The sequence below is a fragment of the Hordeum vulgare genome, chromosome 7H (genome assembly GCF_904849725.1).
Source record: "Hordeum vulgare subsp. vulgare chromosome 7H, MorexV3_pseudomolecules_assembly, whole genome shotgun sequence".
Taxonomy (NCBI): domain Eukaryota; kingdom Viridiplantae; phylum Streptophyta; class Magnoliopsida; order Poales; family Poaceae; genus Hordeum; species Hordeum vulgare.
The window spans coordinates 41,697,128-41,707,149 of NC_058524.1; the positions used below are offsets into that span (position 1 = coordinate 41,697,128).

General features: G+C 49.0%; 2 protein-coding genes across 2 annotated transcripts; one reads left to right on the forward strand and one right to left on the reverse strand.

The window, feature by feature from the left end:
- Positions 1-694: 694 nt before the first annotated feature.
- LOC123408194 (transcription elongation factor 1 homolog) lies at positions 695-1,024 on the reverse strand. The gene has a single exon (XM_045101362.1). It carries the CDS (start codon positions 1,022-1,024, stop codon positions 695-697), a length of 330 nt encoding a protein of 109 aa, XP_044957297.1.
- A 2,939-nt stretch (positions 1,025-3,963) lies between these two features.
- Positions 3,964-4,290, forward strand: LOC123408195 (transcription elongation factor 1 homolog). Its single transcript, XM_045101363.1, has one exon. The coding sequence runs from the start codon at positions 3,964-3,966 to the stop codon at positions 4,288-4,290; it is 327 nt and encodes a 108-aa protein (XP_044957298.1).
- The last annotated feature ends 5,732 nt before the right edge of the window (positions 4,291-10,022 follow it).

The window sequence follows — 10,022 nt, forward strand, 5'->3', positions numbered from 1 at the left end:
CCACTCGAGTTTAGCTGTGCCCTTTCAAGTTTCAGTCCATTTGCGGACACCCAATTTGTGTGGCGACTGAAATCGAGTTCTGAACATGGCGGTGTTAATGGATAGCGTTCTTGATTTATCATTTGAATGGCATCGGAACGAAATTCAGGTTTTATTCCACAACTAAATAAGAATACAAGCTAGCTAGTTTCTGCACATTACACTGTTCTCAGGTTTTCTACATCAACTGTCTTCCTTTTGTTAGCAAGAGTTTTTATCTGCTGCAACGGTTGTATAACAACTTTGGGACAGAACTTGCAGAGCGAATACCACTGGCTCAATGGCGTATCTTTCTTCGTTCGTAAACAGTGTCGTTTTTTTTTCTAGAGACAACAAGGTACTCTTGTCCGTGCCAAAAGAAGATTGTAGTCCAATTATCTCGTGAGTTGTGACTAAAATGTATATCTCGCTCACAAGGTAAATTCAACTATCCTCGAAGGAAAATAAGAGAATTGGCTGCAACAACGAAACCAGTCACAGATTCAGTACATGGTCTCATACAAGATTACCTGATGATCAGAACTTGCTACAGATTACGCAGCAACAGAGGTACATGATCGATCAGGACTACAGGCTCCACTCAACACAGTTTGGAGAGACACGATCAAACATCAAACTACTCAAGATTTGATTGAGGTCGTATCAATCGGATCGATCAGGCATGGCTGTAGTCGTCGTTGTCGCCGCTGCCGACTCGCCGCTGTCGTTTGTAGCAGTCCACGTCGTCGACGTCTTCGTTGGCCTTCTCGCAGGCGTCGATCCAGTCGTGGTAGATGTCGACGGGCTCGGTGAGGTGGTGCGCCGCGGTGTGGTAGGCCTCCTGGCAGACGTAGCAGACGGCACTGGCGACGTAGAGCTTGAGGTCGATGGTGCATGCGACGCCGTCGGGGTGGTTGCAGAAGGGGCAACAGAAGCTCGTGTCCAGCTTCGGCGCCGGCTTCTTTCGCGACGCCATCTTGGAGCTCATCGACTTGCGCTTCGCCATCGCGATCGCAGGTAGGAGGTTCCGGCAGCAAAACCAAAGCTTCGAGGCGTAGCCGCGTAGGTGCAGGAGAGAGGCGATATGTTGGTAGGGAAAGGGTTGGGCGTGCTGCCTTATATAGGATGTGTCCACTCCGACTCCAGCTCCAAGATCTTGGGCGGCAGCAATACATTGCGTGGCATGGCGGTGCAACGAAGCCATTACCGAGTCGGAGCCGGATTCTGGCGCCCAGCTGTCGAAATGGCCGCAGGCGCCCTATTCCGCCGCTGAGTCGACCAAAGCCAGGCATGCAGACTGATTTTTATTTTTATTTTTTTGAAGCAACAACATACTTCATTAGACAATCTGTTCACAGAGACTATACATATGGTCATCATAAGAGACAAACATACTTATCAAGTCTGCAACTTTGCACAAAAAAATCTGCAAGAAGTAGAATTACTATTTCACCCTTGGAGAAACTTGTGCATCGTCGAAATTTAGTCCATAAGCGTCCTCCGTCTGTCATTATGGTAACGCCGGGAAAAGAGAACGCCTACCGCCATACTGAGATCTGGGAGAGTATACCATCACAAATAAAGATACTTTTCGAACCGATGAATTGGACCGTCGCAAGCGACGAGACCAAGACTTTGTGGCACGTCGCCCGGGATCTTCCCGATGGTCACCAGATCTCGAAGCAGTCAACTTCATCCTATCTAGTCTAAGAAGAGGAACACCGCCGCTTGCCGTCATTCACGCATCTAACTGCAAGACAACAAACACAACTACAATTGGTGACACAGCCGCCACCTGTGAGAGTGCCGATGGCGAACCACGAGACACGAACCTCACCGGATCCACAGGTCGGGAAGACGATCTGGCCGCTTGCCCCGTGACGCCACTGATTGTAGAGACGCCGAGATGAAGGAAGAGCAGAGACAAATTATTCCGATGCGGCATCGTCTCCTCCATGGAAATAACGCCTCAAGTAAACACTAGGTCAACCCTAACTACATGCCGGAGCAGAAGCACTAGGGTCCTCACCCCCTCCCATTGTCGGAGCAGCGGACGGACGAGGCATGGACGGCAGGCAGCGGCGCAGATCCCTTTTTCTGGGAAGGGTGGTTGAATCATGTTCATTGGATATAGAATGAGGGGCAGATATGGTGGGCTAAGGCACCGTGTGACATGACTTTACAACATCACTGAAGTTGCGTTCACTAAAAAGATGAAAGCGATCTTTGAAAAGAGTATTCCTCAGTTAATGATTTTGAAGAACATGTCATAACACGATTAGGCATGCTGGATCTACAACATGCAAGGGCTACTGGACGGCTTTCCTAGGCCCGCAATCCCACCTGATGCTGGAAGCCACCTTAAATTATGGAAAACCCTATTGATGCTCTTTACGTCAAATAGGTGGACAAACGCACAGGAGCTGCCAGCGAGCAACGGGGTTTAGGACGGTCCGTTAGCACTTTCACTGATCCCGACTTTGGGAACCTTCTAGAGGTTTCCAGATTTTTTTCCGGATTTGGGAACTTTCTAAAAGATTTCCTTAACCGGTTTTTATTTTATTTTTTCTTTATTCTTTTTTGTTTTTTCTGTTTCTGTTTTTGTTTCAAGAATGTTCTGGGTTTTCAAAAAATGTTCCGGAATTTTAAAAATTGTTTCGGAATTTGGAAAAATGTTCTGGAATTTTTATCAAAATGTTTCGGATTTCCAACAAAAAGTTTCGATTTTTTTTCTTCGAGAAAACGCAAAAGAATTTGCGTTTCATCGCATTGAACAGGAAGAAGACATCGGGGGTACAACCTCCAGAAAGGAGGGACACACACACACACACGAGTTTGCATCAATGTCCTCTGTCCGAGAAATAGGGATCTGCGCCGTTGCCCGTCGGTCCATGCCTCCTCTGTCCGCTGCTTCGACGATGGGAGGGGGTGGGGACCCTGGTGCTTCTGCTACGTCATGTAGTTAGGGTTAGCCTAGTGTTTACTTGAGGCGTTGTTTTCATGAAGAAGGCGACCTCACATTGGAATAATTTGTCTGTGCTCTTCCTCCATCTCGGCGTCTCTCCAACCGGTGGCATCGGGGGGCAAGCAGCCCGGTCGTCTTGCCGACCTCTGGATCCGGGTGGTCCCCTGTCGGCACTCTCACAGGTGGCAGTCGTGTCGCCTATTGTAGTTGTATTTGTTGTCTTGCGGTTAGATGCGTGAATGATGGCAAGCTGTGGTGTTCCTCTTCTTAGACTAGATCGGATGAAGTTGATAGCGTCGAGACCTGGTGACCATCGGGAATATCACCGGCCGACTTGCCACAATGTCTTGGTCTCGTCGCTTATGATGGTCCAGTTCATCGACTCGAAAAGCTTCTTTGTATGTGATGGTACTCTCCCCGATCTCGGCATGGTGGTTGGTCTTCTCTTTTTCCGGCGTTACCATCATGGCGATGGAGTAAGCTTGTGGACTAAATTTCGACAAGGCACAAGTTTCTCCAAGGATGAAATAGTAATTTTACTACTTCGGATTTTTTTGTGCAAAGTTACAGGCTTGAGAAGAATGTTTGTTTGTTATATATGGTGACCATATGTGTAATCTCCGTGAACAGATTGTCTAATGAAATATGTTGTTGCTTAAAAAAAATCACTCTGCATGCATGCCTGGCTTTGGTCGACTGGGCGGCAGAATACGGCGCCTGCGGCCATTTCGACTGGGCGCCAGAATCCGGCTCCGACTCGGTAACGGCTACGTTGCACCGCCACACCACGCAAGGTATTGCTGCCGCCCAAGATCTTGGAGCTGGAGTCGGAGTGGGCACATCCTACATAAGGCAGCACGCCCATCCCTTTCCCTACCAACGCATCGCCTCTCTCCTGCACTGCACCTACGCCTCGAAGTTTTGGTTTTGCTGCCGGAACCTCCTACCTGCGATCGCGATCTGGTGGTGCGGTGATCGAGATGGCGAAGCGCAAGTCGATGAGCTCCAAGATGGCGTCGCGAAAGAAGCCGGCGCCGAAGCTGGACACGAGCTTCTGCTGCCCCTTCTGCAACCACCCCGACGGCGTCGCATGCACCATCGACCTCAAGCTCTACGTCGCCAGTGCCGTCTGCTACGTCTGCCAGGAGGCCTACCACACCGCGGCGCACCACCTCACCGAGCCCGTTGACATCTACCACGAGTGGATCGACGCCTGCGAGAAGGCCAACCAAGACGTCGACGACGTGGACTGCTACAAACGACAGCGGCGAGTCGGCAGCGGCGACGACGACGACAGACATGCCTGATCGATCCGATTGATACGGCCTCAATCAAATCTTGAGTAGTTTGATGTTTGATCGCGTCTCTCCAAACTGTGTTGATTGGAGCCTGTAGTCCCGATCGATCATGTACCTCTGTTGCTGCGTAATCTGTAGCGACTTCTGATCATCAGGTAATCTTGTATGAGACCATGTACTGAATCTGTGACTGGTTTCGTTGTTGCAGCCAATTCTCTTGTTTTCCTTCGAGGATAGTTGAATTTAGTACCTTTTAGTCACAACTCACGAGATAATTGGACTACAATCTTCTTTTGGGACGGACAAGAGTACCTTTTATTGTCTCTAGAAAAAAAAATGACACTGTTTACGAACAAAGAAAGATATGTCATTGAGCCAGTGGTATTCGCTCTGCAAGTTCTGTCCCAAAGTTGCTATTACTTGTATTCTTATATTGTTTTGGAATAAAACCTGCATTTTGTTCACATGCTTTTCAAAAGATAAATCAAGAACGCCATCCATTAACATCGCCATGTTCAGAACTCGATCTCAGTCGAAACACAAATTCGTTGTCCGCTAATGGACTGAAACTTGAAAGGGCACAGCTAAACTCGAGTGGACTGCTCAATTAACAGCAAGAACCGCATCTAAGAGAAATGCACCTGGCAACGCTGAAGTAGCAGCGACAATAAGAACGCAATCATTACGGACCAATGCCACTGTATAATTTGTTCATACAGGTTCTGAAGTTTAGAACCACAAGTGCAAAACAGGGAGAATGAATCAAGTTCAGCTGGGAGAAACATAAGAGCCCGTTGGGTTCCTCCTGTCAGTGCAAAATATTCTGAATTCTCATGGCCTTATTTTGCTTCGTATGTAGTCCGCATTGGAATCTCTAAAAAGTCTTATATTTAGGAAAGGAGGGAGTATAATAGTCCAGACAACTCCCAAGTTCTAAATGAAGCAGATTAGCCGCGGTTGCATAATTCAACAGTTTCAGTAAACTGTTCTTGAGACAGTTTCATCATATTGTCTTCCAGCACGAGCTGAATAAAAGGTTCCTCTGGCAAACCAACAGGAAAATGATTCATATCTTGCTCCAAAATAGGTTCAATCACCATATTCAGGTCAGCATTCAAAGCGGGTGAGTTGCTCCTTGCTCAGTATATATCTTGGGTGGTTTCGACCTTGTCGGGCTCGGGCCCGGATTCCAGCCTCTCGTACGTACAGGAGTAAGATGTTGAATAGTTATCATTGTTGAAACTCCCTGTCCAACGGCGGCTCCTCCTCCTGGTCTTGACTTGCTCCGCAAGGCACTACATGCATGCATCGGTAGCTTGGCCCCTGCGCCAGCCTTCCCGCATGCAGCGCCATGCCCATGCTGTGCAGTACCGCGGGTATTGGAATTAACCACAATGTCCGAGTCCGATTTGGACTCACCGTGTAGGTTTTGAATAGGGACAGGGTAGCTTCTTTATATACCTATGTAATTAACCCACGTTGTATTACACCAAGAAAAAAGAGCAAAGCAATACAAAGGCACGATACGGGCCTGTTTGCAATAAATCGATCAGATTTTCCGCCGAGTTACTAATCGACAGCGATCCGTCGAAGACGTTCGATCGCTAGCTTAGCTAGCTTTGCCAGGAATCCATCCAGCTGCGTGTGTGCTTGCTAGCTTGCAAGTACACACGATTGTAGCTCCTGGTTGATTGTACGGATCAAAAGCCAACAATTGGTATCTAGAGCCTCGACGATCTACGATCTACGATGACGGACAGCGACGCTGAGTCGGTCAAGTCCGACAAGGACGGTGCCAAGGCGAACAAGAACGGAGACAAGGTGAAGAAGGGCGTCAAGTCAGCAACCAGTGATGGAGGAACGAGCGGCGCCAACGTCCAGACGCATCGCAACATCCCCATCCAGTACCCGATGCTCACCGACGCCAACTACGGCGTGTGGGCGGTGAAGATGAAGATTATTCTTCGATCCCTTCGAGTGTGGGAGGCCATCACGGACGACGACGTCGACGAGGAGCGCGACGAAGGTGCCATGGCCGCCATAGCCCAGTCTGTGCCGGATTCCGTGCTGATGACATTGGCGGAGTTCGAGACGGCAAGAGAGGCGTAGAACGCACTCAAGGAGATGAGGATCGGAGAAAATCGCGTCACCAAGGCACGGGCACAAGTGCTGAAGCGCCAATTTTACAAGTTGCAGATGGGGGAAACTGAATCGGTGAACCACTACGCCATGCGTCTTACTACTTTGGTGACAGAGATCCACGCGCTTGGTGCAAAGCTCGAGGAGACCGAGATTGTGGAGAAATTTTTCAGTTCGGTGACTGATAAATTCACGTACATGATCGGCACGCTCGAGCAGCTTTACGACATCGACGACATGACCATAACGGAGGCGATCGGACGCTTGCGTACATGGGAAGAGAATGCTCGTGGCTGTCGGAAAGGCAACAGAGGAGGTAGTGACCAACTCATGTACTCGCGTGCAGATTGGGAGTCCCCAAGTAGCAAAGGAAGGCTTAATGGCAACGATGGGTCAAGCAACGCAATGCGCGGCGGACAAACCGGAGAAGGCAAAGGAAAAGGCAAACCACAAGGTCGTGGTAAGGCAGACCGATCTAAAGGAAGGAAGCAACGGAACTTGGATATGTCCGAGGTCAAGTGCTATAACTGCAACGAGATGGGTCACTTTGCAAAGAATTGTCCGGAGCCTGAAAAGCGGGAGACGAAGGTCCAGGTCTTCTGATGGCTGAAGTTTGTGATCTCGCTGAAACAGTGGTTGTGAAACCAAGCCGGAAGGTGCTACTTCATGAGAAGAATGTGACACCTAAGTTATCCGGGGATCACAACGTGTCGTGGTATCTCGACACGGGTGCCAGTAACCACATGACGGGATGCAAGGAGAAATTTCTCGAGCTGGAATATGATGTTGAAGGCTCGGTCAAGTTTGGTGATGGTTCAAATGTGGAGATTTGCGGGCAAGGATCTGTCCTCTTCGAGGGTCTCACAGGCGAACATCGCATACTCACCGGAGTGTACTACATCCCACGGCTTCGCAACAACATCATCTCTATCGGGAAGCTTGACGAGAATGGATGCAAGGTGGATATCAAGAACGGAGTGATGACGATCTTCGATAACCTCCGGAACATGCTAACTCGTGTTAGTCGCACACGGAACAGGCTCTATATCCTCAACCTTGATCAATCTCAACCGGAGTGTTGGCTTGCCAAGAGTGATGATGATTCGTGGTGATGGCATGCTAGATTTGGACATGTTAACTTCTACGCCTTGAAGAAGATGTCAAAGATGGAGATGGTATCAGGGATGCCAGTTATCGACCATGTTGATCGAGTATGTGACGGGTGCTTGGTTGGAAAACAGCACTACAGGCCGTTCCCTGCTCAGTCTACCTATCGTGCAAGTGATGCACTCGAGCTGCTCCATGGTGATCTATGTGTCCCTATCACCCCGGCAACTCACGGAGGAAAGAAGTACTTCTTCCTTGTGGTAGATGACTACTCGAGATATATGTGGGTCGTTCTCCTACGGTCTAAAGATGAGGCGTTTGAAGCGTTCAAGAAGCTGAAGGCTGCAACGGAGATGGAACACAAGTTGAAGGTTCGCGCTCTATGGACAGATCGCGGCGGAGAGTTTACGTCGAACGAATTCAACGATTACTGCGAGAAGATTGGCATAAAAAGGTTCCTCACGGCACCTTACACGCCGCATCAGAACGGGGTCGTTGAAAGGCACAATCGAACTGTCGTTGACATGGCAAGGAGTTTACTCAAGAGCAAGAACCTGTCTGGGACTTTTTGGGGAGAAGCTGTCTCGACGGCGGTCTATCTTCTCAACCGGACTCCAACGAAGGCGGTGATCGGCAAGACTCTGTATGAAGCAATTTACGGACGTAAGCCGAATGTGTCTCATCTACGGACGTTCGGGTGTGTGGCACATGTGAAGACGGCGGAGCCGCACCTCTCAAAGCTTGCCGATTGTAGCACCAAGATGGTGTTGATCAGATACGAGAGCAGTTCTGGCACCAAAGCATACCGTTTCTACGATCCACAAACCAAGCGTCTACAGATTTCACGCGACGTCGTGTTTGAAGAAAACCAAGCATGGAATTGGAGCGCCGCAGCCGATGGTGCTCCAAACAGTAACATATTCACGGTTGAATTTCCAACTGATGATGATGCACGGGAGGATGTCCAGGTGGTTGGCAAGACGCCCAACCAAGGTGACCACAATGGTACTGATCATCATGGTGCTGACACCGAAGACGACGCGCATAGGTCGCAAGGAGATAGCGCCGACGCCGCGCACGACACAGGCGGAGATCTCGACGACAACATCGACAACGAGGCGCATAGTGACGACGACAATCAAGATGATGGTCACGATCACGACGACTACGCCGACGACACAGATGTCGATGATACACCAGGGTCTCAGCCGTCTTCCTCAAGTGCATCAACACCGACACAATTTGTGTCGCCTCCTTCGCAAGCCACAACGGACTCCTCAGGGCCTCGTCGCTACAAGACCCTCAAGAAAGTCTACAAGTACACAAAGCCAGTTACGCTCGAGTACTCCGGACTATGTCTGTTCGGAGTTAAGGAGCCGGCGAACTTGATAGGGGCGAGCAAAAGTCCTAGTTGGATGCACGCCATGGATGAGGAGATGAAGGCGATTGAGAGCAATGGCACGTGGACTTTGGTGACCCATCCTCCAAACCAAAAGGCGATAGGTTTGAAGTGGGTTTACAAGTTAAAGAAGGACACACAGGATGCCATTGTGAAGTACAAGGCAAGACTCGTTGCAAAGGGCTACATTCAACGTCAAGGAGTTGACTATGATGAGGTGTTTGCATCGGTTGCTCGAATCAAGACGGTGAGAGTGCTCCTAGCTTTGGCAGCACAAGAGGATTGGAAGGTTCATCATATGGATGTTAAATCCGTTTTCCTCAACGGCGATCTCACAGAAGAAGTGTACGTAGAACAACCCCTCAGCTACGAGAAGAAAGACGAATAAGCGGAAGTTGACAAGCTCAAGAAGGCACTTTACGGGCTGATGCAAGCGCCAAGAGCTTGGAATTCAAAGTTAGACCAAAGTATGGTCACGCTCGGGTTCAAAAGATGTGCCCTCGATGATCCGAAGGACAGTCTACAAAGCACCGAAGAAGAGGTGAAGATTGAAGACACCACCAAAAAGGAGTGTTGTCATCAAGCTACGGACGAGCCGACGACAGTAAAGACGGTCCATAAAATGCTGCAAGGGACGACAAAGGCCATGCCGATGATAACAGTTATGAGAAGCAGCAATCGTGTTTGGGACCCAGGTCGGAAGTAAGGACATCATGATTAGGGGGTGATTATTGGAATTAACCACAATGTCCGAGTCCGATTTGGACTGTATATAGTCACCGTGTAGGTTTTGAATAGGGACAGGGTAGCTTCTTTATATACCCATGTAACTCACGTTGTATTACACCAAGAAAAAAGAGCAAAGCAATATAAAGGCACGATACGGGCCTGTTTGCAATAAATCGATCAGATTTTCCGCCGAGTTACTAATCGACAGCGATACGCGGAAGACGTTCGATCACTAGCTTAGAGCATCTCTAGTAGAACCCTCAAACCCTTAAATCCAAAATCAGTTTTAAGGGTTGAGAATTGGCCATTTTTGACACTTTTAAGGGTTGAAAAACAGAGGCAAAGACTAGAACCCTCAAACCCAACC